At 54.4% G+C, this 27,816-nt stretch overlaps 2 protein-coding genes across 7 annotated transcripts; one reads left to right on the plus strand and one right to left on the minus strand.

Annotated features, from left to right (window-relative positions):
* Positions 1-341: 341 nt before the first annotated feature.
* Positions 342-7,721, plus strand: P2RX4 (purinergic receptor P2X 4). Of its 3 annotated transcripts, XM_075435084.1 has the most exons (12): positions 348-651; positions 1,463-1,610; positions 2,623-2,694; positions 2,789-2,861; positions 3,344-3,440; positions 3,624-3,704; positions 3,811-3,952; positions 4,280-4,416; positions 5,893-5,986; positions 6,073-6,138; positions 6,229-6,324; positions 7,030-7,721. In XM_075435084.1, exons 1-12 carry the CDS (start codon positions 521-523, stop codon positions 7,060-7,062), a joined length of 1,170 nt encoding a protein of 389 aa, XP_075291199.1. In that variant the 5' UTR covers positions 348-520; the 3' UTR covers positions 7,063-7,721. The 3 variants fall into 3 exon arrangements, with proteins under 3 accessions (XP_075291198.1, XP_075291199.1, XP_075291197.1); XM_075435083.1 differs by lacking the exon at positions 7,030-7,721 and having other exon boundaries at positions 342-651; positions 6,229-7,023; XM_075435082.1 differs by lacking the exons at positions 6,073-6,138; positions 6,229-6,324; positions 7,030-7,721 and adding an exon at positions 5,306-5,391 and having other exon boundaries at positions 472-651; positions 5,893-5,973.
* An 871-nt stretch (positions 7,722-8,592) lies between these two features.
* Positions 8,593-26,810, minus strand: CAMKK2 (calcium/calmodulin dependent protein kinase kinase 2). 4 transcript variants are annotated; one of them, XM_075435079.1, is made up of 18 exons: positions 26,674-26,810; positions 22,226-22,344; positions 21,110-21,596; positions 20,315-20,362; positions 19,854-19,907; positions 19,657-19,708; positions 19,431-19,564; positions 18,755-18,791; positions 17,909-17,930; positions 17,528-17,616; positions 17,089-17,288; positions 16,943-16,996; positions 16,476-16,549; positions 15,832-15,919; positions 15,490-15,585; positions 14,829-14,957; positions 12,770-12,870; positions 8,593-11,924 (listed from the first exon to the last, which is right to left on the minus strand). In XM_075435079.1, the coding sequence occupies exons 3-18, from the start codon at positions 21,545-21,547 to the stop codon at positions 11,852-11,854; spliced, it is 1,689 nt and encodes a 562-aa protein (XP_075291194.1). In that variant the 5' UTR covers positions 21,548-21,596; positions 22,226-22,344; positions 26,674-26,810; the 3' UTR covers positions 8,593-11,851. The 4 variants fall into 4 exon arrangements, with proteins under 4 accessions (XP_075291194.1, XP_075291193.1, XP_075291196.1 ...); XM_075435078.1 differs by having other exon boundaries at positions 8,593-11,927; XM_075435081.1 differs by lacking the exon at positions 15,490-15,585.
* Positions 26,811-27,816: the final 1,006 nt, after the last annotated feature.

Below are 27,816 nucleotides of genomic sequence, written 5' to 3' on the forward strand. Positions count from 1 at the left end.
GTTAACCCTTGCCTCGACATAGCTGCAGAGCTATAGAACAAGCTAAAGCTGTAGCAAAATCGAACTAAATGCCAATTTCCCACATCACAGCTTCTTTAGCAGCCCAGACCGCGCAGGGCTGACCGCAGCAGACTGCCAGGTAACGGCTGACTCGCGTCTGGCCGGTACGGAGGGGCAAAACTTCCCATAAACTTACTAACAACCAGTAGCAACCCCTGCAATTTAGCAACCGGGGTGCGGGCATCCTCCCGCGGGTGACTCCCCGCCCCGCAGCGGGAGGCCTCGGCCCCGAGTCCTGTCCCGGCTCACCCCCGGGCGGCCCCGAAGGGCTCGGGGCGGCGGCGGAACCCCTTTGCCCAGCCGAAAACAGCCTGGGGAGAGCCTTCGGGCAGCCGCCTCCTCCTCCTCCTCCTCCTCGGGCCGGGGCCAAGCCCCGGGGGTGCGGGAGCGCTCTCCGGGCTGCTCGGGGCGCTGTGGCTGCGCGAGGCGGGGGGGGGGGGAAGCCCTCCGCGCCTCCGCCATGGCGTCGTGCGGGGCTTTGCGCAGCTTCCTCTTCGAGTACGACACCCCTCGCATCGTCCTGATCCGCAGCCGCAAAGTGGGGCTCATCAACCGCGCCCTCCAGCTCGCCATCCTCGCCTACGTGATCGGGTGGGTGCCGGGCAGCGCTCGGGTGGAAGCCCGCAGCCCCGCCGCGGCTGTGAGCGACGGGGGTTCTCCGGGCGGCTGCCGTGAGGGGGGAAGGGCTGCTCCTCGCTGGGAGCCCGCGGGGCTGAGGGGCTGGAGCCGGCCGCCTCCCTCGGGGCGACGCGGGGCGGGGGGGGCGGCTGGTGGGACCCATTCGCTGTCCTGAGGCGCTGGGGAGGCGGGAAGGGGCTGAGGGGAGGTGAGGAGCGGGGGGGGGGGGGGGTCTGCCAGAACCCCTTTCGCTGTCCTGAGGCGCTGGGGAGGCGGGAAGGGGCTGAGGGGAGGTGAGAAGCTGGGGGGGGTGTCTGCCAGAACCCCCTTCGCTGTCCTGAGAGACTGAGGGGAGGTGAGCAGCGGGGGGGTGGGGGAGGAGGTTGGATGCCGGGACCCCTTTCGCTGTCCTGAGGCGCTGGGGAGGCGGGAAGGGGCTGAGGGGAGGTGAGGAGCGGGGTGGGGGGAAGCTCGGCTGGGGGCTGCTTGGAGGCCGCTGCAGACAGGGCAGGACCCCTCGGGAGCGAGGACCATCATTCCCCCGCCGGGAGCGTGTGTGAAAGCAGTAATTAGAGTAATTACACCCTGCCAGACCCCTCTGGGAGAAAATCAGAAGGGAGATTTACGACTCCTGTGACCTTTTTGTAGGGAAACACCATGCAGCCAGCCTTGCCCTTTCAGGCGACACATGGAAAAAGGAGAAATTCCCACTGCCTGTGCTGGTTTGTGGTATTTATCTGTGGGGTTTTTTTGTTGTTTCTTTCTCTCAATCCTTCTCCTGCAGCTGGGTCTTTTTGTGGGAGAAGGGCTACCAGGAAACAGACTCTGTGGTCAGTTCCGTAACCACGAAGGTGAAGGGGGTAGCGCTGACGAACACATCCGCCCTGGGAGCCAGGATCTGGGACGTGGCTGACTATGTCATCCCGCCTCAGGTATCGACGGCCTTCACCTGCGCAGGGAGGGTTTGCTAACGAGCAGCTGCCGCTCTGCCAAAGTCCGCTGAGGTCTGGAGCAGCTTCGGCTCCGGCGTGGGCTTGATACGGGAGAACGGAGCAGCTTTGCTTTGTTGCTGAGCGTCTGCACCCCTAGTCCTGAGGAAGCTTGTTTCGAGGAAAGTTTGTCCATGTGTGTGCTTGTATAGGAGGGAGAATTTTGCAGGCTTCAGGAAGAAGTTGCAACAATGACCGTGTGTCCTCTTCCTGCTTGCTAAAGCAAACAACTCAGTTAACTTGTTGGCAGAAACCCCAGGAATAGCCCGCAAGTGACTTGACCTGGAACTGAACGGGAGGTATTGCTGTAGTCACTGGCTGACTGTGTGTTGGTGTGAGAATCTGCACTGTGTGGGCAATACGTGGCAGCCTCCAGGGTTGATAGGCACGGCCAAGCTGCTAACTGTGGGTCACTTTGTCTCCGTGAGGTGTGGTGCAGAAAAAAGTGCCAGATTTAGCCAGGTTTTGGCTGTGATCATGTATTTGCATATCAGTGGTGGAGAAGCAAACAACAGATCCCAAATCGTACAGATCTGAAAATAATGGAAGCGGTGCTCCCTGGAGAAACAAACCAGGACCGATCAAATTTTTAATAGATATATTGCAAAAAAAGAAGTGTGGGAGTTGTGCTCGGACTTGCAGCTGGAGCTTTCTTTCTGCTTCTGCCTTGGGACTCCCCTGAAGAGCTGTGTGATCTCTGATTTCATAATGATAATGAGGAAATTTGGGCCAAGTGGGAGGATGGAATGGGTTGCTGGTCCCACAGCCCTTCCCCTGCCTAAAGGCAGCAGCGTCAGGCAACAGATGTGGGAATCTGCTCCTTTAGGGCTACACCAGCATTGTCCAAAGCAAGTCCCCTATGCTGGGCTCTGACAACAGAGGCATTTGGGGCAGTGCCTCAGATTTTCTTTGCAGACGATCACTCTGAAATTGCCTTCTTGTTTTGCATGTTCAGGAGGAGAACACTGTGTTTGTCATGACCAATGCGATACTCACACTGAACCAGCGCCAAGGCCGCTGCCCAGAGGTATGTACAGGTTCTGCTTTAATCCTGCCTTGTGTGGGTGGGAGTGCGGGGGAGAGAGCTCGTAGAGTTTAGTGTAATTATAGTTCCTCTCCAGCTTCCAGATGATAACACAGAGTGCAAGGTGAAGAACGACTGTATTCCAGGATATGTCAGCACCCACAGCAATGGTAAGAAGTCTGCTGCAAAGCCTGCTTTCAGTCGGTGTTGTGATATCTCTGTGCTGTGCCTTCCCTCCTGTGAAGGAAGCAGCATCTCATTTCAGTCTCCTTGTTCTCTCACACCGAAGAGAACTGAAAGGGAAGTTCGGATTTTTTCTTCTAGGGGAGAGCAGATGGGCTTAGACCGTGTTGGGTGGATGCTGGATAGATGTATGCTTTGGTGAGTTAGCAAACAGTGCAAGGGCTTTTTCAAGACCTCGAGTCCATGAAGCAGCATGTCACGTAGGTGAGGATTTGACTCAGAAAAAGGACCTGACACTTCTTTCTCTAAAATTGCACTGCAAATCGCAATGGAAGATAACAGGGGTCTTGGTACTGGCATTTCACCTCTGAGCAGATTGCTTCCACCTTACAGAGTGAGGGGATACCACAGGGCAAATACTGCCTCTGTATTTCTGCTTGGTAGTATCTCCATGAATGTGTCTTTCCAGGCGTCCAGACAGGGGAGTGTGTACCGTACAACAACAGCATTAAGACCTGTGAAGTCTTTGCATGGTGCCCTGTGGAGGATGACTATCATATACCCAAGTGAGTGCTTTGTCTTCCTGCTCCGCAGTGGCCCTCCTGAGAGGAGGCTCGCAGTATGCAGTCGATGTTTCTCCCTATGAGGTACTATTGGGAAAAGCTGAAGAGGTGATCACCAAGGACCCTGCAGAGTCCTGTTTGTGAAAGTGTAAGTGAAACTGATTTAATTTTCCTATTGTTTTGTAGGCCTGCGTTCCTGCAAGAAGCCGAGAACTTCACCATTCTAGTGAAGAACAACATTTGGTACCCCAAGTTCAACTTCAGCAAGTAAATAGTGTGTGGGGCATCGCACTGTCTGGTCTCTTCGACAGTAAAGAGGAGCTGGAGGGGTGGAAGAAGATGCAACAGATCTTCTCTCTCTGTTCCCCTGTAGGCGAAACATCCTCCCCACTATCAGCTCCACCTACCTCAAGAACTGCGTCTACGACTCCCAGACAGATCCCTTCTGCCCTATCTTTCGTTTGGGGAAAATAGTCGAAGCTGCAGGGCAGGACTTCCAGGAAGTGGCTGTGGAGGTATTTGGCAGACCCTTCTCTCGGGCCTCAGTTCTGTAGAAGAGGAACAGTAGGGGGTTGTCCCCCTCGGCCTTGTGGCATGAGTCACAGGACATGGAATAGCTGCAGAATGGAGAGCTGCTCTGGCCACAGGGACTGGAATCAACTCTCCCTAACAAATATTTGGCCTTGGCTTGTTTGGGTGGGATTATGTGCAAGGTCCTGTAGCGGGGGGAAGAGCATTGGACTAGGACAAGGGCCAGTGAATCAGGGTCCCGGTCAGCAGAGAGCCTAGTGCCGGGCTGACCGGACGCTCGGGCTGCTCACCTCCTCTCCTCCGCTCGGCAGGGCGGAGTCATGGCGCTGCAGATCAACTGGGACTGCAACCTGGACAGAGCTGCTTCCCACTGTGTGCCAAAGTACTCCTTCCGACGCCTTGACAACAAGGACTCTGCCCACACTGTCTCGCCTGGCTACAACTTCAGGTGATGTGGCTACGGAGGGCTCCTGCTGTCCCTGTGGCTCAGTCCACTGCTGGCGCAGTGTTGCGGGCTGCCTGTGGTCCTCTGGCAGTTGCGGGTAGTCCTTGGGCTTTCGACGGTGCTGTAGAACTTGGAGAGTTTCTGTGATGCTGTAAAACATAGAGCAGGTCAGATCCTCGCTGTGTGCAAACCACAGCAGAGGGGGAAGGTCAGTGAAGCTCCACTGGGTGCGTCAGAGTGTCCGAGTCATATTTGCATCGGCGTTTGAGTGAGCGTTTGGGCCAGCCTCCCGTGGCATGGCATGGCACGGCAGTGTGAGAACTGACTGTTTCAGGGTGTGCAGACAGAGCAGTGTTTGAGGGGGCTGGAGTGTGGGGGTGGGAGACTGAAGCACCTCCTTCGCTGTGCATGAGGGAAAAACTAACCTCTTGGAAGTGGCTCTGTCATTTGAAAACCATGTCTGTACCAGGAGTATCCTTCTGGCGTACACCACCACGTATACCTTCTGGCATACACCACCACATATACCTTCTGGCCAGTACGGATAGGTCCAGCAGCTCCAGTAAAACCACCAGCGCAGAGCCGGGTAGCTGGTTGCACCCAGACTCAGAGCTATAATAATATGGATTGGCCACCTTGCCAAGATCCTTGCCACAGTCCTGCTTGTGAGGAAACACAGCTCAGGGCTGTGCTTGTTTCTAGAACCACAAACTCTCGCTTAGCGCAGGGGATCTCTTCTGGTGGAACTTGGGTGAATTTGCTGAGAAGCCGCTGTCGTGCAGACAGCACAAGCGTGTGTTTGGGAGGTGCCAGGTCTGCAGGTAGTGGGGTGTCGGGCGAGGGTATCGCAGCCTGGCCGGTGCGGGTTCTGAAGTGCTCTCGCTAATTCCAGACCGTGGTGCAGCCTCTTACCAACCCTTCCTCTTCTCTTCCGCCCTCTTTTCTGCTTCCTCCTGGCTTAGTCAACCACGTGGCGGAGTAAGTCTGACCTCACTTATTTGTTCTCATCCTTTTTCCCTATCATTTGCCTGCGAGTCTTGTTGCGCTGCACAAGGAACAGCCTTTCTGTGCCTGGCTGAGCTGTGCTGCTCCCTGGCTGCCTGCTCCTGGCCCTGCCTTCTCACGGCTGCCTGCACGCCCACAGCCTCCTGCTTGCCTCTGAGCTGGCTGATTCTCATGCATAGCTGAATTTCTTCCTGCCTGTCCTTCTGCTCCCTTCCTAAAGCTAACTTTCTCCCCTCCCTGTGCTTTAGAAGTCTCCTCGTTTGGCTTGTGCTAACTGCTGTCTTAAATTTGCCTGTTCTGGGCTTTTCTTCATGTCCTTGTCTGCATGAAATCTCCCTCCATCATTTGCGGATTGTGTCTGGAAGTACCAATGTTCAGCCCATCCTCTTGGGATGGGGGACACACCTGGGTGTTGCATGATCACATGAGAAACCTCAAAATTTCCAGCTAAGCTCGGACCTATCTTTTCTCCAGGTTTGCAAAATACTACATGGATAGTAATGGCACTGAATCACGGACGCTTGTGAAAGCTTATGGCATCCGCTTGGATGTCATAGTGTTTGGAAAGGTAGGGTGACTTAATTCCTGGAGGTCTTGCGGTGAGAGCTTTCGGAGATGGTGAAAAACATATTCACCCTTGTAACTGTCTTCTAGGCAGGAAAATTTGATGTAATTCCTACCATGATCAACATCGGCTCTGGCTTAGCGCTGTTTGGCGTGGTAAGTGACGCTGTCTGCACTCGGACTCGATTCTGGGTTAGTGCCTCAGTTCTGAGGATCGTTGTCTTAAACTCTTTCCATCTCCACTAGGCAACAGTGCTGTGTGACATTGTTGTTCTGTATTGCATGAAGAAGAAATACTACTATCGGGAGAAGAAATACAAATATGTGGAAGATTATGAACTGGTAAGCATCAGTGAAGGCAGAATGAAGGCAAAGTTGCTTCCTCCTCTGCTGCCGGAGAGATTCTGAAGCAGGATGTAGAAAGTCCACATCAAACAGGGATTTTGAACTGCAGCTTTGAGGAAACTTTTATCAGCGAAGCTAATTTTTACTTCAAAGCTGTTGCAGGGAGGAGCACTAGAAACAAATATTGTCATGTTTCTTGGGCAACCACTCTTGGAGAGGGAAATATATGTTCACCAACTTGTCATGCTCCCACTGCACCTCTTTTTTGGGTTGCAGTCCTTGGCAGTTGCCTTCTGAGAGCTGCAGACAACAACTCTGCTCCCATCAAATCCGTCCTTCTTGGCTTTTGGGGGTCTGTGCTGCTGTGAACAAACCCATTCAACGGGTTGGTATTTCCTGAGACCTGTGTGCTGACAGCCACAGCTACACCTGCCTTCAGGTTCCACATGATCCGGGTGGGCAGTGGAAGGATTTAGTGGGGTTGCTTGACTGGTGCTGAGGGTAGAGTTCAGCCTTGCAGCCCTGTGCGTGGTGGGAAATGTTGCTGCAGGGGGTGGATTTCTCAATCAAAAGACCTTGTGGCACTGGAAATGTAAAGTCTGAGTAGCGGAGAGCAGCTTGCCCGTACAGAGGCTTTATGTGAGAGGCAGGGGAAGAAAGAAGAGTTTTCTGGCAGAGAACTGTAATCTCTGATTGTTGTAGGGAGTTGGTGAGACATACGGAACAAACTCCTGACCTCCTGCTGCTACAGCACCAACTGCTGCTGTGAACTGCTGCTGTGAACGTTACTCTGACCCTGCCGTGCGACCCACCCTCTTTCCCTTGGAAAGAAGCGGGGAACAAACCTGAGAAAAGGACCTTCTTCACTACTTCTGCTGGTTGGAGCCAACCCTGGAGAGAATAACTGGGTCCGCTCCTTGTCTGCTGTCTTTCCACGTTAATTGCACTAAGGACATGGGGACAATTGTGCTTCTATGAGAGGCCTCTGCACCAGCTAAGCCTGGGACAGGGACTGCTCCGACAACGTCATTTTGTGAGTCCTCCTTTCCCTGAGCTCACCGATAGCAGAGAGCACAGGGTAACAGGCACAGGTTCACTGTGAACATGGCCACGGCTGGGTGTTGCCTAACCTTGGGAGGGCAGCTCCTTGCTGTTGTCAGATTGCTTTTCCTTGCCCTGACGGATTGTGATGCTTCGCTGAGCCCGTGCCTACTATTTAATCGTGTCTCTGAGCTCCAGTGGCCACAGACCGAGGCAAAGCAGTGTCTGGTTCCATTGTGCTGTGGTAAATGGTTTGCTGGTTACAGAAATTATTTTTTTTTTCCATTTTGTCTAATTTTTGTGGTACTACTTCAAAATTTACTTCCCTTTTAATAAAATATTACCCTCTCTCAGCCCTCTTGAAGTCCTGCAAGCTGGGTTTTGCTTGTTTATTGTTCCTCAGGGCCTGTGAAGGTGAGGGTCAGTGAATGGTCTTCATTTTACATGGAGGGCTATCAAAGCCTGTGCCACTGCTTGCTGTGCCTCTTGATTCTCTCAGCAAGACTGCTGCCGTAGCTACAGCTTCTGCTCCACCTCGGTTCTCCTGACACCTTGTCTGTGGCTGTTGCATTAAAACCCCGTCCAAGGGAAATGACTTGGAAGTTAGAGGCCAAGGTGGGTTAGCCTAGCATGGCCTTAGCTGAACATGAGTGCCAGCTGCTCAGAAGAACCGAGCTGCTGTTCCCTGGCGTACCTCCTGGCTTTTCACCACCCCCAGACCCTCCATCTGCGCTGCTGCATTTAATGGGTTTACACAACCCAATGTAAGTGAATTTATTGGCTTTTATCTTTGCGTGGCCTTGAGCATCTCCAGTGCTCACATTGGCACGTGAGGTACGGCTTTTCTAGTGTTACAGAGCCCTGGGACCTGGTCCGTACCTCCAGCATCCCGGCCGGGGCTCTGCTGTTTTCTTCCAGCAGCACAGTGGGTTTGCGACAGCATTATCGGTTTGTTTTGTTCTTTATTTGCCTGCTGCTGAGCACTGAGTGTCGCAACTCACACAGCGCTCTGCTCTCTGCCTGTGAGTGGCTCGGTTTGGATTCTGCAGTGGCTAGAGCCACCGTGGTCTGGTCCTAGCCCACGATCCCCCGTAATGGGAGAGCACCAGACTTCACGAACACGGGACGTTGCTTTCAGACTCCTCTTCCAACAAGCAAACTCTCACAGCTTGATAAAGACCAGTCAAAGAGGATAATGGTTCTGCTTGATCAGCTACCTCTGGGTTTGGTTGCATGTCGTTTATTTCAACTTGTACAGAGAAGCTTGAACAGCTGTGTGGAAAAACACGTAGTTTGTTGGGGTATTTTTCTTCTTAGGCAATATAATTTAAAAGTGGTAAATACACAGTATTTAAACTTGATACACCTGATAAAGTTAAATGCATAATAAAGGGGGAGGAATGAAACACAAGCCTCGGTCATTAAACAAACAGTATAAAAATCAGCAATAATTCAGGACCTTAGAAAAGAAACGGATCAATCGCCTGATCGGTATGAGGGGACCCCCAAGAACAACTATTCCAGACAAGAGGTCTGGTTTCCCCTTAGCACTTTCCTGTGTGCTTTCAGCGCCAAAAAGGCTTAGTACCCAGCATTCAGCCTACAGGCAGCACTGGGCTTGCTTGAAAGGGAGGGAGTTGGGGAAATCAAGCTATAGCCCAGTTCCAAGGCACAAGCAAAATGTTTACTTCACTGTAAGAAAAAAGCTAGCTTTACTACTAAGGAACGGCAGCTAGGGAACTGAGCAGATTTATATACACAGTACAGCTTCTCTGACAGGGCATGCATTTAGCTAGACCTTCCTCACACAGTCACGCTTTACGCTTTCGACAGAACTAATCAACAAGAAAAATCTACATCGAGTTTCTTCCGGAAACGATCGTGCATTTGGCTGCAGCCCTACCCGAGCCGGCGCTAGGAGACAGTCGTTTTGTGGAGCACCTTAGGGCCGTGCTGAGCTTTCAGGTGCTTACGAACCAAGCCCGTGGTAGCCGTCAGACACTGAGCGGTGGCGATAGCTGAGGCCCAGTGACTGTGTGGAACTGGTACAGCTGATTCTGTTTGGAAGCTGTGTGGCGCCTGGCGAGCCTGCTTGGTAAACGTCAGCTGGCTCGCCAGGCACCTGACAGATCACAAACCGCAGCTGCGCAGCACAGAGCATCGCTACAACTCACCTTGAACACAACACACCACACACGTTACTACGCACCAGCTATAAAGAATCAGATCCCCTTTTATTTTTTTTTTTTTTTTTTTTTTTTGGCAGAACAAGTCCATATGCAAGGTTGGAGAACCAAGCTGCCCACTCGCACGCATTTCCGCAACGAAAAGTCCTGTTTAGGAAAGGGGGAGCGGGCAGCTGTAGTAGTGCTGGCGCCCATTACCTGTTCAGTTTTCCCCATAGCTGGAGCTGCAGGGCTTTGGCGTAGCCTCGGACTAACATGGGAGGGAAACAGTGCGTGTCGTATGGCTCCAAACTCCATAGTACTGCTCCTAGACCACAAACCAGCGTCACCGGCCTTGGGGAGAGGCCGGCAGCACAATGTTTCGGTAATAAATTGCGATTTAGGGGGAGCATTGCTTCAAGTGATCAAAAGATGTAAGGGACGGTTTGTGTAGGCACCTGCACACTTGCTAATGCTACGCCAGCTTTAACAAAGACCTGTCGTAAACAGGAATTACCGGGCCAGGTCCGACTGCAGTAGGGCCAAGCACCTCAGTGCTCCGCTGCTTGCAGTGCCCTGGAGCAAGGAAGACAAGGGGACGGTCACTTCCTAATGGCAGGGCCCCCGTGGCCAGGGCTAGCAGGCAGAGATCTCACCGTTAACCAAAATACTTGGGTCTCTCTTAGCGCCTTCTTCCTCAGGGCAAAGAATTACGCCTTAGCAGTCCCTTACATGCTCGGGACATTCAAATCCTGCCCGTTTCAGGTACACCGTCAGTTTAAATGCCTCACTCAAGGTCACACAACCACATCAGACTGAGAAGTCGGACCTTCTCCTCCCCAGTCCCACGCTCCATCCGCAAAACACTGGCACTTACCATGACCCCTTTCCTCAGGCAAACCCTGACTCTTCCCCAGCTCACCAACACTCTGCCATTCTCGAGCTTTGTCCGAGCACAGAGAACTTGGGAAAGCGACTCTGGACGCCAGGGGCTCTCCCACCACACGACAGACTATTATTTTTAACAAGCACCACAAAATAATCAGAGTAATCTGACTGAAGGTGAAAGAGCTCTTCATAACAAACAATCCTTGAATTAGGTATACACTTAATTTACTAACAAGCCTCTGATCCACAGGCATTCACAAATTACTGGTAACGAACTTGCAAAAAATACATAGCATTGGCCCCAAAATCCAGATTAAGGGTTTGGAAAACAAGTTTCTTTAAAAATTACTAGCTAGTCTAAGTATTTCATTAAGATCTTAAATTCTAAGCAAGCCCTAAGTCTATACTTAAAAAATAGCATAAGCTGTATTATTTTTAATTGTAGTAAACCATGTAATGTACATGGAAGTGAAGGATTTTACCCTGAATTTTATATTTAATAATATATCTACCTAGATCAAGTAAAAGATTTAGAAACAAACTGTTGTTAGTGCTTCCTCTGCTGTTCAAAACATTCAGCTAAACACCACCTTCCACGTGTAAGTCTGCAGCAAAAAATAGTTCAGACTGAACTTAAGCCCTTAAATACCTTTTCCTTTCATAGACTGAATACTCAACTTACCCAGTCCTAGTCACACCAAGACCTTAGGAAAGGCATTAATTACCTCAGGGGGTAATTAACCTCACTTTCTGAACGTCCCAAAGATGCTGTTAAACACAACACGGCTCACAAAGGCAGGCATTCTTTAAAAAAAGCTGAGAAGGTGGGTTTTTGCTTTGTTCCCATGCAGTTAAAAAGGTGTCAATTAAAAACAAACCAGAACAACGAGAAGTAGATGCAACAACACCGCCGGCAGGTCGTGAGCACTCCAAGTGCGCGCGTGTAGTTTTACTCCTGTGTATGCCGCTCGGCAAAAGCTTCACCCTTCTGTGTGTGCCTGCCGACCACGCGACGGGCACACAACACCCTTGGGACGCTGGCAGTGGTTCCCAGAAATTATTTGGCATTAAACTCAGGTAAAAGCAATTCCAAATGCGGGTTTTTTTTGTCTGACTGCTTTTCTTTTTCTTTTTTTTTTTTGCAAAGCACTGTTGCTGCTCAACGCGATAGCTCACCTCTCTGCTATCAGCCAGCACCTTTCCCACAAGAAGTCAGCAGTCCAAGCGATCGGAGATGTTCAATGTTTATGACAAGTAGACGGATGTCTTATAACATGCTGCTGTGCAAGCTCTACATCCAGCATTATACTGAAATAGCGCCGTGTCATGCTGTGTTTGGTGTAGGCTCTGTTAGTGTCGCTCATCCTCAGCTGCACACTTAAATAACGTGCTCCGGACCACGCTGCTCAACAGAACCACAAAGTCGATGTTCACGAAAGAAGTTCCTCCTCTCCCACGTTGGGTAAGTCGTTGCATTTCAGATTATCTTCACTGCCTTGTTTCCTGCTTTAAAATGAAATAACACAGTTGCTGAGAGACTCAGGAAAAGGCAAAACAGATAATGAATCATAGAATAGTAGAATCATAGAATGGTTTGGGTTGGAAGAGACCTTATAGATCATCTCATTCCAACCCCCTGCCATGGTCAGGGACCCCTTCCACCAGCCCAGGGTTCTCCAAGCCCCGTCCAACCTGGCCTTGAGCACTGCCAGGGAGGGGACAGCCACAGCTTCTCTGGGCAACCTGGGCCAGGGCCTCACCACCCTCAGAGTAAAGAATTTCTTCCTTATATCTGATTTAAATCTCCCCTCTTTCAGTCTACAGCCATCACCCCTAGTCCTGTCCCTACAGACCCTTGTCCAAGCCCCTCTCCAGCTCTCGCAGCCCCTCCAGGCACTGGCAGGCTGCTCTCAGGTCTCCTCAGAGCCTTCTCCTCTCCAGGCAGAACAGCCCCAGCTCTCCCAGCATTTCCTCACAGCAGAGGGGTTCCAGCCCTCGGATCATCGCTGTGGCTCCTCTGGACCAGCATCTGCTCCTTCCCTGCCACGAGGCGTTTGGGACCCTGAGCGTGTGTCGTCTCCCCCCAGCTCCCCTGTCACAGGCTGGAAGTGCCACAAAAAGAGGCTTTTCAGCCCGTTGGAGGGGCAGGATATGCCACAACACAAAAGTCATCCCAGAAAGTGGTTACGGGTCAGACAGAGGGTGTGTGAATGTCCCAGTCATGGCCCCACATGAAAGATTCAAAGCCCAACTCCTCAAATTCTCCTCCTGCGCTTTGCCGCGACTTCCAGAGCATTAAGACAAGCTGCAAACGGCTTTTCGGGCCGAGGCGAGGCGACGACACTTACGGCAGCAGGTTCCCAGGGGCAGACAACGACCGCTCCTCCCTCCTGCTTCCCTCGAACGGGTTCCCGAAGGATCGCTTCCGGATCATCGTTTTAACCAAGATCTGCAAGACCAGATCGGAGTGCATCAGGGACACTTCCCTTTCATTCAAGAGCAACAGGAACATCCAACCCTCATGCCCAAGTAATTAAGAAAACTACTGAAAACAAGACAAAGCTCTTTGAAAAAACTCAAACAAACAGAAGGAAGCATGTTTACAAGTCTCCAGCTGCTTAATATGGGGGCTGTACCCTCGTCTGAAACCCACGGTGCACCAACGGAACACGCAGAGGAGAGCTGCACTAGGTGTGAGAGGCTGGAAAGGAGAGCAAAGCCACCTCTGGGAAGATCTTTCTCCCTCCAGAAGTAGGTTTTATTGATTACTGCATCCAGTGCCTGCAAATTCCCAGTTCCCTGCGATTACCTGGCAGAAGAATTCATCGGAACGGGAGAGGGGAAGGAAGGAACCGGCACAATTTTGCCTTAACGTTGACCAATACCAAGCTGAAAAAATTGGCCATTTGTCTAGCTTTGGCTGCAAAACACGAAGGTACCCAGTGTGACCTGCAGTCGGAGACTGCTGGGAACAGAGCAAGTGTCAGGGCTGTTGCCAGGCATCCTCCAACTTATTTTGCTGGTGGGAGCAAAGAACAACGTGAGCAGCATTGGGCCCTGCCTCGGCACGTGCATCCCACTCTGGGAACCCCTGGCTTCACTTTATATTGCTTCTCATCTCTCTGTGCTGTATTTATCTGCTCACCACAGTGCACTAAGAGCCCTTACACGTCTGAAACGTGCAGGCTGGCAGGATTCCACAGGGGAAGGGATTTTATGCCAGAGTCGAAGCCACGTGAATCTCGTACTCGAGCATTAACGCCTGCAGTTGGATGCACAAAGATCAAGCACTGGAGGGTAATTTTGAAGATCAAATGCAAATGGGAAAATACAAGATCTGCCTGGAGGCCATGCGTTGTTTAAGAGGCAAGAGTCGCAGTAAAAGCTCATTTGCCCTGAGCTGTGCTAAACACACCTGGATTTTCAGCGGGGCCAGGAGCACTGAGCCATCCTCCGCTGCATCACAGCGAGTCACCTCCAAACAGGAGAAAGAGGGAAAAGCCCCTCATCGATGGTGATCTCTTTAGAGCAAGATCTGCTTTATCAGCTTCGGCAGTGCGAGGCATATTTGCATATTAACGTATCTGCCGTTGAAGAGACCTCTGCAGGGTACCGAAGCGGGAGAGAGCTCCAGAAATAGAGCCAGATGTGGGCACAGCCACAAGATGGAAAAGGGTCTTCAAAGGGAGACCCGTACATCAAAAAATCCCGGCCTGGGTGTCTACAGGCAGATAATGCCGTGCCAGGGAACTGCGAATGTTCTCCTGCTCGCTGTTTCTCCTACCATAAGGGTTAGCAGGCACCCAGAGAAGTCATTAGGTTCAGCACCTAAAAGGATTTCACTTTCCTCACAGGGCAGGGTTACACTGTGGTTACCACCACCACAGCGGGTTGCAGAGAATAAAAATATGAGCTTGAAAAGAGATGACTTCACCAAGAATAGCTCCAGGCGGGGGCTGGCACACGCTGTGGCCCAGATAAAATCTCCATCCCGGGACGCTCCCACAGCCCCTGTGGCTGGATGGGCAGAGCAGGGCAGGAGCTCCTCGTGCCAGGCAAGAACACCCACTCCTGGCCATGTGTAGGTCCTGGACCAGATGCTCTTTCACCTTGAGCAAATATAGTGACATTTAGGCAGCCAGCTCAAGCGTGGAGACCAGCAATGTGCTGATGGGTCCCTTTGGGACTGCTCTGAAACATTCCCCCACGCCATGGGGTACAGCCACCTCCAGTGAGATGCTGAGACCCCATCTTGCAGCACTCATTTCCCAGAGAGGGGAGGTCTTTGCTCTAATCCTGCCCAATATTTCTGCTCTTCAGCAGCAACCTCCAGCTGCTCAGGACTGCCCCGGGAGGCAGCGTGGACCCTGGTGTGCATCCACAGACCATCACCTCCCTCATACTCACCACGGTGGCCAGGCTGGGAATGTGTTTGACCGAATTCTCCACCTCCTCCTCTGTCACCTCGACGAGGGTGCAGTTCTCATCCTCCGTGGGCAGCAGCTCTGCTCCATTCTTGGTGACCCAAGGGTGCAACTTCAATTAATAACACAGCCTGTCAGGAACGATTTCCTTTTTTTCGTAACTCAAACAACACAAGCCTGGCAAACGCATCTCCTTGCCCAAGCTACGGCCCCTACGTGCTCCTGAAATTCCAGCGAGCAGGGGTGAGACGTGCCGTCTCACCAGCGAGCCACCTCACTCCAGCGCTGCCAGCAACGGCTCAGCCCAGAGCAGAAAATGCCATGGCGCTGGCCTCATCTACGCAACCAAGCAATAACCTTGGTGACATACAGCACTGGGCATCTTGGTGGGTTTCAGGGAAGACCTATTTTCAGTCTCATCTTACGGATGAGACAGCACCAAGAGACAGAAGCGATTTATTCCAGACCGTATGTATGAGCAGTAGTGATGGGGAAACCCACTGAGCCCTAGTCTTGGACCTGAATTAATCCACAACAGAAGGCAGAAACCCCTCCTTCTCCTTGCCCACACACCTGGCGTCTTGAGCGGCTGCAGGAGGAGCACAAAATGGTTCAACAATTCCCCCGCAATCCTTTCCCCCTACCTTCGTCTCCATTTTCTCAGCTTCACGGCCCTTCCAGGCTCCCGCAGGGGCAGAGGACCAGAAATCTCCTGCGAAAGGCTGTTGCACAGTACTTTCCTGGTAGCAGAGGAAATACTGTACTCAGGGGATTTCCTTTTGCCTGTGACTTCTGTAGGCACCAAAGGTCCCAAAACTGAGCAGGTCCCGGAACAGGGGAAGGAGCTGGGACTTACCTGCCCAGGGGCCCTGGGCACAGGGGGAGGACCTAGCCTGGCGCGATCAAACTGACTCCCAAAAAAAGCCGAGCAAGGAGCACCCAACAGAAGTGAAGTCACAGCCAGCACCAGGGGGCTGGGTCAGTACCTTGATTTCTGGGACCGAAATCCTAGATTCGGGATTTTTATCCAACATCCGTGTAATCAAATCCTTCAGGAAGTCTGTAACCTCTGGCCTGGAGAGAGGAGAGGGGAGAGATGAGACGGGGAAGGGGATGGATGCTGCCTCCCTTCCTCACCCCAGTGCCGGCCGCCATGGGCCTTCCTGGGCAGACTGGGGCTGGACCCCCACCCTAGCAGGGCTGCAGCTCCGGCTACTCGTGCACCCAGGTGCCATGCAGCCCTTCCTACCACAAACCCCCCAGGGAAGTCAAATATCCCCTTTTTGGGCCATCCGAAGCATGATCCCACGTGTACGGGGCTGGGAGAGCCCGACACCAACTCCACCAAGGCTAGAACCCAACAGGCAGCAGCTGCAGAGGTTAATTCTTCTCTTCAAACGCCTCTGCAACTTCAATCGCTCCCTCTTCAGCAACTGCAAACCAAGAGATGTTGCCTTCACATTTAACACGAAGGAAGGTTTCCAGGGCCGAGGGCCAACAGAAGGGCTCAGAGCCTGAGTTTTGCAAAACCTCAGTGGAGCAGAGCCAGCCCCACCCAGGAAGCGCCTGAGAAATGACTCAAGTGAGCTTTAAAATAAGAGCTCAGGAGTGGGTTTTTCTGAGTACTTACTGGTCTGGGAACTCCAATGCTTGGGTCTTGATTTTATTGTGTAAACTCAGGATCCTTTCATCCATAAAAGGGCACTGCCGCGAAGAAAAAGAGCAATGAGAAAAGCAACAAACTCTGTTAAGAAGCAGCAGTGGGGCAGCCAGTCAAGCATCGGGATCTCATCGGGTTTGAAGGAGAGCAAGGAGCCAGTTACAGGGAAATACCAGATTTCCTATTATACCAATGTCTTCTTCTAAACACAATGAAAATAACATTTGACTAAAAATTACCAAATTACTACAATGGCTCCTTTCCTAAAATATCTGGCCAGGCACAGAATTTTTTCACTGGGGAAAGAAGAGAAACACTGCTCTTTTGGCTGCACCCATCCCGTGGACAGGCAGAGGTTTCCCATTTCCACCCCCACATCCCTGTCTCCCCTTGGCAATACTCAACCAACAACAGCACTGAAAAATCCATCCCATTACCTGCCCAAACACGAAGCAGTACAGTGTGATCCCCATGGCCCAGACATCCAAAGCCTGCAGAGTGAAGAAAGCATGGTTAGTTTTGCAACAGACAGCGTGTGCAAGGAATATTAAGTAAAAAAAAACCTCAAATTGCTCTTAAATACCTTTCCAGAGAAGATTTTCCTGGTTTCCGAGAGCGTCTCCGGGGCCATGAAGGCAGGGGTGCCCACCGTGTTGGTTAAGAGGGCATCAGCTCCCTTGAACTCGTTGCTTACCCCGAAGTCAGCAATCTTGACGTGCCCGTCTTCCCCCACGAGGAGGTTGGAAGGTTTAATATCCCGGTGGATTATCTTTTGATAGTGCACTGCAGCCGAAGGAAAACCAAGCGATTCAGCAGCAGCACCGGTCTACAGCAATGGAGCCATGAAGCCCCCGCACGGCTGTAAGCCCTTCTGCTACCTCCACCACCAGCCCCAGCTTCAAAAACCCCTGTGCAGCAGCATGAGCCACCAGGAACGGCACCATACACCAGCAGAAAGCCCAGCCCCAGGTGTTTAGGAAAAAATAAAGATAAGAAATCCCATCGTTTTTGCAGACACTCACAGTATTCAATACCCTTGATAAGATCCTGGAAGTAGAACCGAGCCTGGTCCTCGCTGAGAGGTTTCAGGGTTGGGATTTCCATCACAGGGCTGCAAAGGCAACAGAGAATTGAGCTCGTTCCCCATCCGGATGCACTGAAATGGATCCCGGAAACTTTGCCGCCGGCCGGGGACAGCACGTGGCCCCAGACACAAGCATACGTGGGGTGTACACAACTGTAACTGGGTTGGGGAGATGCTGCCCAAACCCACAGGAGACCCACCATGACCATCCCCATCATCTCAGCGTCCCACGCCTGCCTCGGGTGGCCAAGCTGTGCCACCCACAAACCCGTCTCACCTTCGTGCTTTAGTAGGTTTAAATCTGGAATTCAATACTCACCCTTGCTTCACCAGTTCGAACACTGAAACACAAAAGAGAAGGTGATTAGGGGTCACTTACAGGTTAGAGCTCCTACAAGCACAGTCTCAACACAAAATCAATTATTTTAATGACAAAACTTCAAAAAATAGTATGTTTTTTTAGAAATTCTGATGCCATCTTAGGCACGGCACATGGCATATTGGCTCCTTCCATTTTCAGTGAAGGGGATGCTGCCAACTACATTCTCAGCACTGCAGCTTCAGCATCGTGAAGTGCCCCGCACACGGCACGCTAAACCCCTCAGTTTGCCTGGAAAACCGAGGCCGAGCCCACGGCTCGAGCCAACCTCTGCGCTTGGCCGTGAAGGCATCGCGTGCTCTGCAGCTGGCACAGGCTGAACATAAATGATGGAAGAGAAATGCCTCCTCCAAATGCGTGTGTATTTGCGGCAAGCAAGCCACTGCAGCCTGCAAGACAGGTTGGGAAGGAGCTCGTTTGTACCATGGATAATTAACACGTGCCTTGTTCTCAAAGGCAGAGGAACAAAGGCACTTTCTAGCAGCCCAGCTTCAGAGCTGAGAACAGAAATGCTGGTACCTCTCACGGCAAAGGATGCCCTGATGTCAAATTAAAGCCTGTAAAGTGCTATGAAGCACTCCTGTCTCCTTTCTGAACACAAACTGGCTCCCGTTTGCTCCGACCATTAGAGGGGATTTGCCCCCTGAGCACATCCACGCCATATCCGCTCCGGAGGAGAGACCCAACCCCGCACGCAGCCGCCCCAAAACATGGGGGGAACCCTGTGCCCCCACACACCCCGATCCCCTGCCACCCCCCGAGCACTGCAGGGCGGTAGGCAGTTACCCATGTACAGGTGGTCCTCGCTGGGGTCATCCAGGACCTGCCGAAAGAAGAGGAAAGGAAATCAAACAGCACCAGAACCCCTTGCAAATTAAACACCGTGATTATTTATTTAGCGGCCATCTCAGTTCTGCACCGTCTGCACCATTAGCACGGTCTGCTCATCTCCGAGCTTCTACCCGCGAGGGATGGGGGAAAAACCAGAGGACAGAGATATAGCTGTACTTCAAGGAAGTAAATATTTAAAACACACAGGAAGGATCATCTGACTCATGAGCCAAATAAACTCCAGCCTGCACATCCTTAATTCTTGATTTTTGGACCGTTTCATGCAGTCAGTGGGCGGAGGGCAGGGCAGCTGCACCACAGAACCCGCAGAAACACCCGTTCTTCCCCAAAAACCCATCTGAGCACTGGTTTCCTCCAAGGAAGCAACATTTTTCTGCGTTTCCCTTTCTGGGCAGGGAAGAAAAAAAAAAATCCTCTTTTGGGAGGTGGGAATAAAAAAACCTTTTAAACCAGGAAAAAAAGAGTTTCCTGTAAGCAGGACTTGCCATGGCCACCCCAGCCCCTCTGTGGTCGCTCCCCTCCACCGAAGCCGACACGTCACCCATCCCCGCAGCACCCAGGCTCCTTCATGCTGGGGGTGGGTTTCGGGAAGGGGCCGGCCGGCGCTCACCTCCACCAGCTTCACCACATTGGGGTGGTCCAGCTTCTTCAGGATGGCGATCTCCTGGTAGACCTGCTCGATGGGCCCTTTGGGCTGGAGGCAGCCCTCGGAGGCAGCTTTGGCCCCGCGGGGCGGTGGGCGGCCTGCCGGGAAGGCAAAGACGGGGTGTCCGGCTGGGAACGAGCTCCTGGGGTCCCCAGACCATCTCCCACCCTAAAGCTTTTGCACCACTTACGGGGGAAGCCCGCCTGTCTCATCAGCTTCTTTTTGGAGAGAACCTTCATTGCCTGCAAGAAGGGAAAAAACCGTGAGATTTGGGGCAAATCAACGATTAAACAGGGATGGCGGGATGGGGCCAGCACGAAGTCAGCAGAAGGGACCCATCCCCATCCCACCGCCCCGTTGCAGGCTCTGGGGACGTGCATTACTCACATAGTAGGTGTTATCGTCCTCATTGTAAGCCAGCTTCACCACCCCGTAGGAGCCCTAGAGAGGGGCACAGCCATGGGGACCAGTTAGGGACAGTCCAAAAAAAAACCCCACAGCAGCAAACCAAGCTCTGGGCTCCTCCACAAACCCAGCCCCACTGGGATGGTGGAGCTGGCCGGCGATGCTGGGAGCAGTGGGACGCACGGGCTGGCATCACACCCCCCGGCAAAGAAAAGCTTCAAATGCCCCATTTTGTGGGAAGGAGGGGAAATGGGGAAAATTGATAATAATTAAAAAAAAAAATACAATTTGATCAGCACCACCCAGAAGAGACCGGTGTCACCAGCTGAGCTGCCATGGCCAGCAGCTGAAATTGCCGCCTCACCAGCTCGACAGCAAAAGTGAGCCCAGTGCCCTCCCGCTCCAAATCCCCCCGTCCCACCCCAAACCCGGCCGATATTCACCTTCCCGATCTCATCCTTCAGCTTGTACTGGTTGAGCTGCACACAGTCCTGCAGGGAGAGAGCAGGGGTCCGACACGAGCCACCGAACCGCTCGCCTTCGCTCTCCTCCTTGGAAATCTCCAGCAAAACTTTCTCCGTAAACTCACGCCCTGCTCTGCTCTTCCCGGGCACCCGCTCCGGGCTGGAGAGCTTTGATCCATGAGCCATCAACGCCAGCCACCCAGCCACGCGTCGGCGTGTTTATAGACGGCTAATTGCGAACGTTAACGGCCGGGCAGGCAATATTGCCCGCTCAGGTGGAACAGCGCACGCGACGGGCGGGCAGCGGTGGGGATCAGCAGCCGGGAGAGCCCCGGGGGGTTCAACGCCGGCGACCCGGTGCTGAGTATTTTTATTTCTTACGGGCGAAGCAGCCGCTTGCTGCCTGGTTTCTGTCAGCGCCGGCAGGCTGCGAGCAGGCAGCGCCGTTTTTCTGTTTAGATCTCAGCGGGTCTCTCTCTTTTTTTATTTTTAAGGGAGAGAAAAAGAAAATCGCGGCACACCGCCCACTCCCCCAGAACGCAGCCATGAGAGCTGGCAGGATCAGCAAAAGGCACGAAACGTGGGGAGCTGCCAGGTCCCTCCTCCCCAAGGGCTGCCCCACGGACAAGGATGGACCAGGACATCCCGCTATGCATCTGCAGCCATGCCACGGGGTTTTATCCCGAAAAACCAAGTGAGAAGCAACGCCACGGGGGTAGAAACCGTGCGGACAGGGGCAGGGGAACTGCGGGAGCAGCGATGATTCCCCCTCACCTGGAGTCCGGTGATGGACACACGGTTCGACTCCACCGTCGGCCGCCGCGGCAGCCGCGGGGAGGAGTGCGGGGACGTCACCGGAGAGTAAGGGAGGGATGGGTAGATGAAGCGTTCGCTGGCTCCATCGCCGCTGCCAGGCGAGCGGGCAGGCTGCGACCGCTCCTGCAGGGAGAGCTTTCGGCCGGAGAGGTGCAGCTTCGCCCTCGGCTCCCGGCCGTCCCCAAAAACCTCACCGCCAGGCGCGTTCATCTCCTCCTCCTCGCTCGCGCTCCCCGTCGCGTTGTACTCGGTCACCACGATGAGCGAGGCCATGCCGGGGCGGCGGGGGCTCAGCGGCAGGGGGTCCCGCGGTGCCCCCGGCGCTCGGCAGCTGCAGCCTCTGTCACGGCAGAGGGGCCGCGGGGCGGGCGAGCTGCCGGGGACGCATGATGGCATGGTGCGACCAACGGCCTCATCCCGGCCACGCTGCGACAGGGAGGCACACCTGCAAGCACAGGGCGGCTCAGCCGGGCTCCCCCGGAAAGTGGGATTTCCTCCCGCCCCTCGTCACTCTACAGATTAATTTATTCATCTCATCGGGGATGGTGAAGCCAAGGGCAGCAGCGCAGGACCACTGTCACCGCTCCTTCCACCCCCTTCATTTAAACACCTCCACGGAATAACAACCCCATCGTCTCTGCTGCGGAAATACCCCAAAAGGGGTATTTTACAGGGGCAGGATCCAGCCCTGCACTACACCAGCATAAATATAATTTATTCACCCCATCGGGGATGGTGAAGCCAAGGGCAGCGGCGCAGGACGGCACCGGGATGCACGCCCACCCTGCCACAGGGCAGACCCCAGGCAGGGGCCAGCCTCAGCCCCGCAGCCGCTGCCGCTGCTCCTTCCACCCCCTTTATTTAAACACCTCCAGGGAACAACCACGCCATCATCTCTGCTACAGAAATACCCCAAGAGGGGTATTTTACAGGGGCAGGATCCGGCCCTGCACTACACCAGCACGAATATCGCTCCATTCCCTGCTGTACTGCTCTGTCTTGCAGTCGGAGCGGGCACACCTCTGCCAAGCACCCCCCAAAAAGAGCAGCCCAGGGGCACAGGGAGCTGCTTACCAAGCGTGGGGTGCAGGATCAGGCCCCAGCTCACTGCCTCCTCCCACTGCCCTTCATTGCCAGCGACTTCTCGCCCTGGGTTCCCTGCAGCCTTCTGTGCAAAAATCAGCTTCCTGAGCCTTGGGATAAATGAGAAAACAATTGTTAGCCACAAAGAATTTAAAAAAAAAAAAAAAATTAAATGATAATTAAATAGGGGGAGGAAGAGGTGTTAATTCACACATGCCGCCTGCCCCACAGCAGCCGGGGCAGTTCGATGGTTGGTTGGCTGGTTGTGACCCACCGCTCCTCCCTGCCACGATGCCGGTGCCGTTTCTAATTTCTAAGGTTAATGAGCCGCCGCAGAAGCAAGTGAAAAAAAAATGCCCCGAAACAAACAGCCCAGAAGCAGGAACAAGGTTTGAGGCGTTTTTCTGCCTGGTTCCCACACCTCGGCGAGGCGGCCAGTTAAAATTAGCTCCGCTCATCTCCATTGAAGTTTCCGTGATGCACCCGCAGCGCAACCGCTCTGAATCAGCCCAGCAGAAATTACGGGTCAAGTACAGAAATCAAATCCGTCTCCCCCTTCCTCGAGGCTTCGCAACGGCCTAATTGCTGTTTCCAACACCAGTCTGTAAACTGGAGCTTTTATTGCCCAAGCAGGATCGGCCTGGAGCTAAAGCCGACCCGGTGCCGCTTGCTGCTTCGAGGTTTAGAGAAACGCAGGGGACGCGAAGGCTATAAATAAGCCAACGAACAGCAACAAGGACGAACTATTTCAGAAACGCTGCGCTTTGTGGGGCTGAATCCGCTCCTGGCGGGGGCTTTGCTGGGCAAGAGAGCCGGGAGCTGCCAGCCAAGCCAAGCTGGGGCTCCAAGTCCTGGCCATTGTGGCTGCAAAATTCCCCCTCCAGTGCTGCTGGCGGCCGCGACAGCGTGTTTTAATGCACTCCTAAAGTGGATTAAAATAAACAAGCAGCTTCCCCCCCTCACCCCCAGCTCACGGGGATGCATCTCGAGGCCGGGTGCTATTTGCCTGGCTCGCTTTGGGCACCCCGCCAGCAGGCACATATAAATAGCTTTCTCCTGAAGCCGGAGCCGATCCCAAACGCCGTGCCCTCTACCCTCACCATGCACCGTGGCCGCACCAAAAAAGGCAGCTCAGCGGGGCGGCTCTGGGATGAAGCCACCCCAGGAGCATCACCAGCTGCGGCACCGGTCCCCAGCGATGGCATGGCACGGCCAGGCATCCCGTCCTGCTCCCCGAGCATCGCCTGCATCTGAATTTCCAAGAGTTTGTGCTAAACTTTGCCGGGCTGGAGCAAAATTGAGTTGTGAAGTCTCTCCGCCACACTTGAGAGCCAAGTGTGCCCTGGCCGGCGGGAGTTAATTGGCTTGACCAGGATAAACATATCAAGGCTGATTAATTCAAGCAGGCTTCCCCAGGCTCTATAAACAGGCTAAAAGTTATCCAGGCACCATCGTAACATCAGCTAGGGTGGAAAATCAGAGGGGTTTTTCCCTTTGGTTGTGTGCAAAGAGGCCGAGCACAAGGCTTTGCAAAAATTGCCCTGTGAGGTGATGCCTTGCCCCAGAGAAACCCACAAGTGGGGTCCCACTGTTGAGCACAGCCCCGAACATGGGACTAACAATAACGCAGCCAGTTCTCCTTCATAAGCACGTGGGGAGGCTGAGGAGGAGGAGAACAGCCGCATTCCCAGCCAGAGGGAAACCGAAAATAGCTGGGATGGGGGGAATAAACCCAAAAAGGGGAAATACAGCCCAGGGAATCTGGCTTCACCAGCCCACCCAGATCCTTGCCCGGAGAAAAGCGGCACATTCTGCTATGAACTCCAGCAGATCCTTATGTAAAAGCGAGCAGCACATGCCCACAAAATCCTCAGGAAATATAACAGCCTGGTGTATAGGAATGATTTATCGGCACGGCTTTTGGCTGCAATCCATCTATAACCCATAGCGGCTGCGGCAGGATTATCGAAGCAATCAGTCTCGCATCTAATTCAGCAAGGAGAGGGATATTAAAATGAAAAGAGCTCTGTGAAACCCTGGCAGCGGCTCTCCCTCTCGCTCAGCGTCCACGTGGCTTCAGCGGAAACGAACGGGAGCGAAATCAGCCCCCGCGAGGGTGAAGTGATTTTTCACAGCCCTCCTTCCTGCCGCCCCAGCGCTGCTGCGAGCGTGTGGTCCCTGCCGGGACGCGGCCACCTCCGATGGGAACACGCCGACTGATTTTGGGGGGCGCAGAGGACGACGCCTTGCAGCCAGCACTGGCTGCACAGATTTAAATCGGAGCGTACGGACGTATCAGCCTGCCCTTCCCTCCCCGGAGCTGTTTCTCGACCCAGGCGCAGGGCGGGCGATGGGACAGTGCCCGCTGCTCGCCTTCCCCTGCAACGCGCTTCTCTCCGGGCAAGGCCAGACACAGTGTCCAGCTCGGACCCTCCCAAGGGAGTAAGACTTGGTGGCAGCTCTGCCAGTGACACCTCCATCCATCCTTCCGTGGGGATCAGCTCACGCACTGCAAAAAAAGCTGTTCGTAACAAAATTGAGCACAAACCACCTAAACCAAGGCCGATTTTACTCGCAGAGGATCCTCCCCCTGCTGCCACCGAAGGTCCACGGTTAAAAGTTAACTGCGGGGCAGTTATCGGCTCTCGCTGGACAGAGTCCAGTGGCTATTTTGCTTTCCATGGTCACTCTCAGCGGTGGAAGCACCGGTGCCAAGAGCGGTGTCATCTGCAGCAACGGGGGCATCGATCACAGTTTCCTTTCCTACGGGCGAGCGCGGACCTTGCCAGAAATATATTAGTCACTGTAGTACACAAAGACCATATGCATGCCTGCCTGACTTTTAATGGGAAAAAAATCTCTCAGCAGCTTCTCTAGAAGTCAGAGGACACCCAAATAACGAGATACTGGAAATAGGCACCCAGCCCCCATCCACCCCGGGTCCCTGTGCCCGAGCAGCGAAGGTTTTCATCGCCCTGGGGCGAACGGCAGAGCCTCCTGTGCTGCCTGGCCCATCCGACACAGGGTGGAAAGCACTGGGGAAAAAACGCAAAGCTGGTCTGGTAGCACTGTAACGGCATGAAGCCCAGCGGCAGGTTTCAACAGGAGTCAAACAACATCTTTACCAAGATTTTTTTATAATCTTCATGATACCACCTAACGCTGCTTAAGAAATATATAACGAGCATCCCAAAACGAGAGCGTGAGCTCCAGACATAGCGTTGAGCATGGGCCGGGATGAGATCAGGGCACCACCATCACCGTGTCCAGCGTTGCCGAGCGGCTCCGAGCTCTCCTGGAAACAACAGCTCCAGCCCACGATGCCCACGAGAGAGGAAACGAGAGCAGCTCTGCGCTTGGTGAACACCACTTAGAAGACATTAGGGCTGAGTTGAAAGCAAAGCCTCCTCCAAATTACCTCCCCAATCTGATAACAGCTGCCTTCCCCGGAACGGCGCTGGGCGAGCAGACCCCCCTCACAGCGCTCTCAGGGATGGGCTCTCGGGTTTTGTTGGCTGTTTTCCCCAGAAAGAAGTGCTCACGGAGAAGGGCCAGGACAGGGACGGGGCTCCTTCTCGCAGGAGAGGGCTGCCTCTCCGGCTGGAGGCCATGAAGGCAGCTCCAGCGCCCATAGCCACCACGCATCCCCTCCCCAGCACAGTCCTCCTGGCCCTGAGGACAACCGGGTCCTGTCCCCAGGGATGGTTTCTGCTCCTGTAGCATCGCACAACCACGCGTTCAGCCCACATCTCATCCCGTCGCATCTTTGGGTCTTCACCATCCACGCTCCAGATGCTCCGTGCCGTGCCCGCAGGGCTCCATCCCACCTCCTAACCATGCTCGGTCACCCGCAGCAACCCAACCTGTGGCTTCTCCTCATGAGCCCCATCCCCTGTAAGCAGCCGCTCCGCCAGCTCCATCCCCTCCATCTTTTCCCAGCCCCTCTTGCCCCTCAACCTTAAAAATCCCTTCCTTTTCCCAACCCCGCGGCCTAACTCTCCCCAATCCCCCTGCTCCGAGCCCTCTCGTCCCCAGGAGGAGCGCGGGGGGGGTTGCGGGGCCGGCCACCGCCCCTTCACGTCCCCGAGCGGGGGATGCCACCAGCCCGCCGGGTACCAGCGGCCGGGTCGGGCGGCAGCGGGGATGCTCCCCGGGCCCGGGCGGCCACAGCGCGGGCTCCCCGCAACGGGATGGGGAAATAACGGCACCGATCCCCTCCCCACACCCCCCCCACCCCAAAACGCCCGCACGGGCAAAGCCCCGCTGGCAGGCGACGCCGGTTTTGTGCCCGGGGTGGGGGTGGGGGGATCCCCGGGCCCGGCCGCCCATCCCGGTCCCTCCGGGCGCGGCTTTGTCTCCGCAGCCGCGGGCGCATCCCCGGGCCGGGCCCGCCCGGCCTCCCCGCACCCGCACCCGCACCCACACCCGCACCCACCGACCTGGCCGGGGGGGTGACACGACCGGCCCCGGACCCCCCGGACCCCCCGGAGCCGGAACGGGGCCGCCCGGCGCCGCCTTCGCTTTCGGTTCCGCTCCGGCGGCGGCAGCGAGGGAAGGAGCGAGGGAAGGAGGGAGGGAGGGAGGGAGGGAGGGAGCGAGGGAGGGATGAAGGAGGGAGGGAGGGAGGCCCCGCTCCGCCCCGGGGAAGGGGAGGTTTCCCCCCGGGCAGCCGCATGCTGCCCGCCCACCCCCCCCAAGCCGTTTCTTGGGGTGAGATTTTTGTTGTTTTGTTTGGTTGGTTTGGTTTGATTTTATTTATTTATTATTATTATTATTTCTTTCCCTCTCCAGCCCCGCCTTACCTCCAGGTCCGGTCCCGCTTCGCGTCCCACCGGGACGGAGACTACAGCACCCGTCCCCCCACCCTTGGACGAACGCGGGATTCCCAGCGTGAGGTCGACTGGGTCCAGACCGGGTCACCTGCGCCAGCTCCCCGGGACCTCCGCTGAACCGTTGGCCAACGCTTCCGAAATCATCACCGAAAGCGGGTTTAGAAACCGGTTGTTTGGAAACGTCCCAGCGGCCACGGCCAGGCCGTCACCGCAGCTCCCGCTCGGCTCGCAGCTCTGCGGCGCCGGGACGGAGGTGACGCTGCCGCACGGGCACAGCCTTCAGCTCCCCGGCTGGCACCAGCCCTTTGTAAACATCTCCCTTGCGCTGTCCATGCTAATGATTTGGGTTTTCTCATCGAGCCCGTTCCCATCAAGCACCGTTCTGGTGCTGAGCTCACCTGCAGTTTTCCGAGCGACTCCTCTTTTCACGAAGCAGCAGCTTCAACCTTGAGCAGACACGAAAGCCGCAGCTGGCGCAAACGCTCTTCCTCATTTGGCTTTGAGACCCATTTGCGGGCACCGCCTGCGACGTTGTAGAGCTCCCTGGAGTACAGCTCTGCTTCCGCGCAAGGAGAAATGCTGCTGTTTTGACCGGGATCTTAAAAACCACCCTCGAAATCAGGTGTAGGCACTGACTGCAAAATGGCAGGTGCTCCAAGCACCTTGTGGACTGAGCTCCTTGGTGCTGGTCAGCGGAGGTCTGATGACGCAGTGGCGAGGGGGCAAGCCACCAACACCAGCACTCCCGCA

The sequence above is a fragment of the Opisthocomus hoazin genome, chromosome 13 (assembly GCF_030867145.1).
Source record: "Opisthocomus hoazin isolate bOpiHoa1 chromosome 13, bOpiHoa1.hap1, whole genome shotgun sequence".
Lineage (NCBI taxonomy): Eukaryota > Metazoa > Chordata > Aves > Opisthocomiformes > Opisthocomidae > Opisthocomus > Opisthocomus hoazin.

Bases quoted from the DNA above. Each gene is read 5' to 3' on its own strand.
- P2RX4 (XM_075435083.1), top strand. From the start codon at position 521: ATGGCGTCGTGCGGGGCTTTGCGCAGCTTCCTCTTCGAGTACGACACC. The intron at 652-1,462 runs GTGGGTGCCGGG...CTTCTCCTGCAG, and splicing joins ATCCTCGCCTACGTGATCGG to CTGGGTCTTTTTGTGGGAGA. The intron at 3,441-3,623 runs GTGAGTGCTTTG...ATTGTTTTGTAG, and splicing joins GATGACTATCATATACCCAA to GCCTGCGTTCCTGCAAGAAG.
- CAMKK2 (XM_075435078.1), bottom strand. From the start codon at position 21,547: ATGCCATCATGCGTCCCCGGCAGCTCGCCCGCCCCGCGGCCCCTCTGC. The intron at 19,709-19,853 runs GTGAGTAATGCA...CCCTTCTTGCAG, and splicing joins AGGACGATAACACCTACTAT to GCAATGAAGGTTCTCTCCAA. The intron at 11,928-12,769 runs GTAAGTGTCGTC...TTCATTTTAAAG, and splicing joins GCCCCTGGGAACCTGCTGCC to CAGGAAACAAGGCAGTGAAG.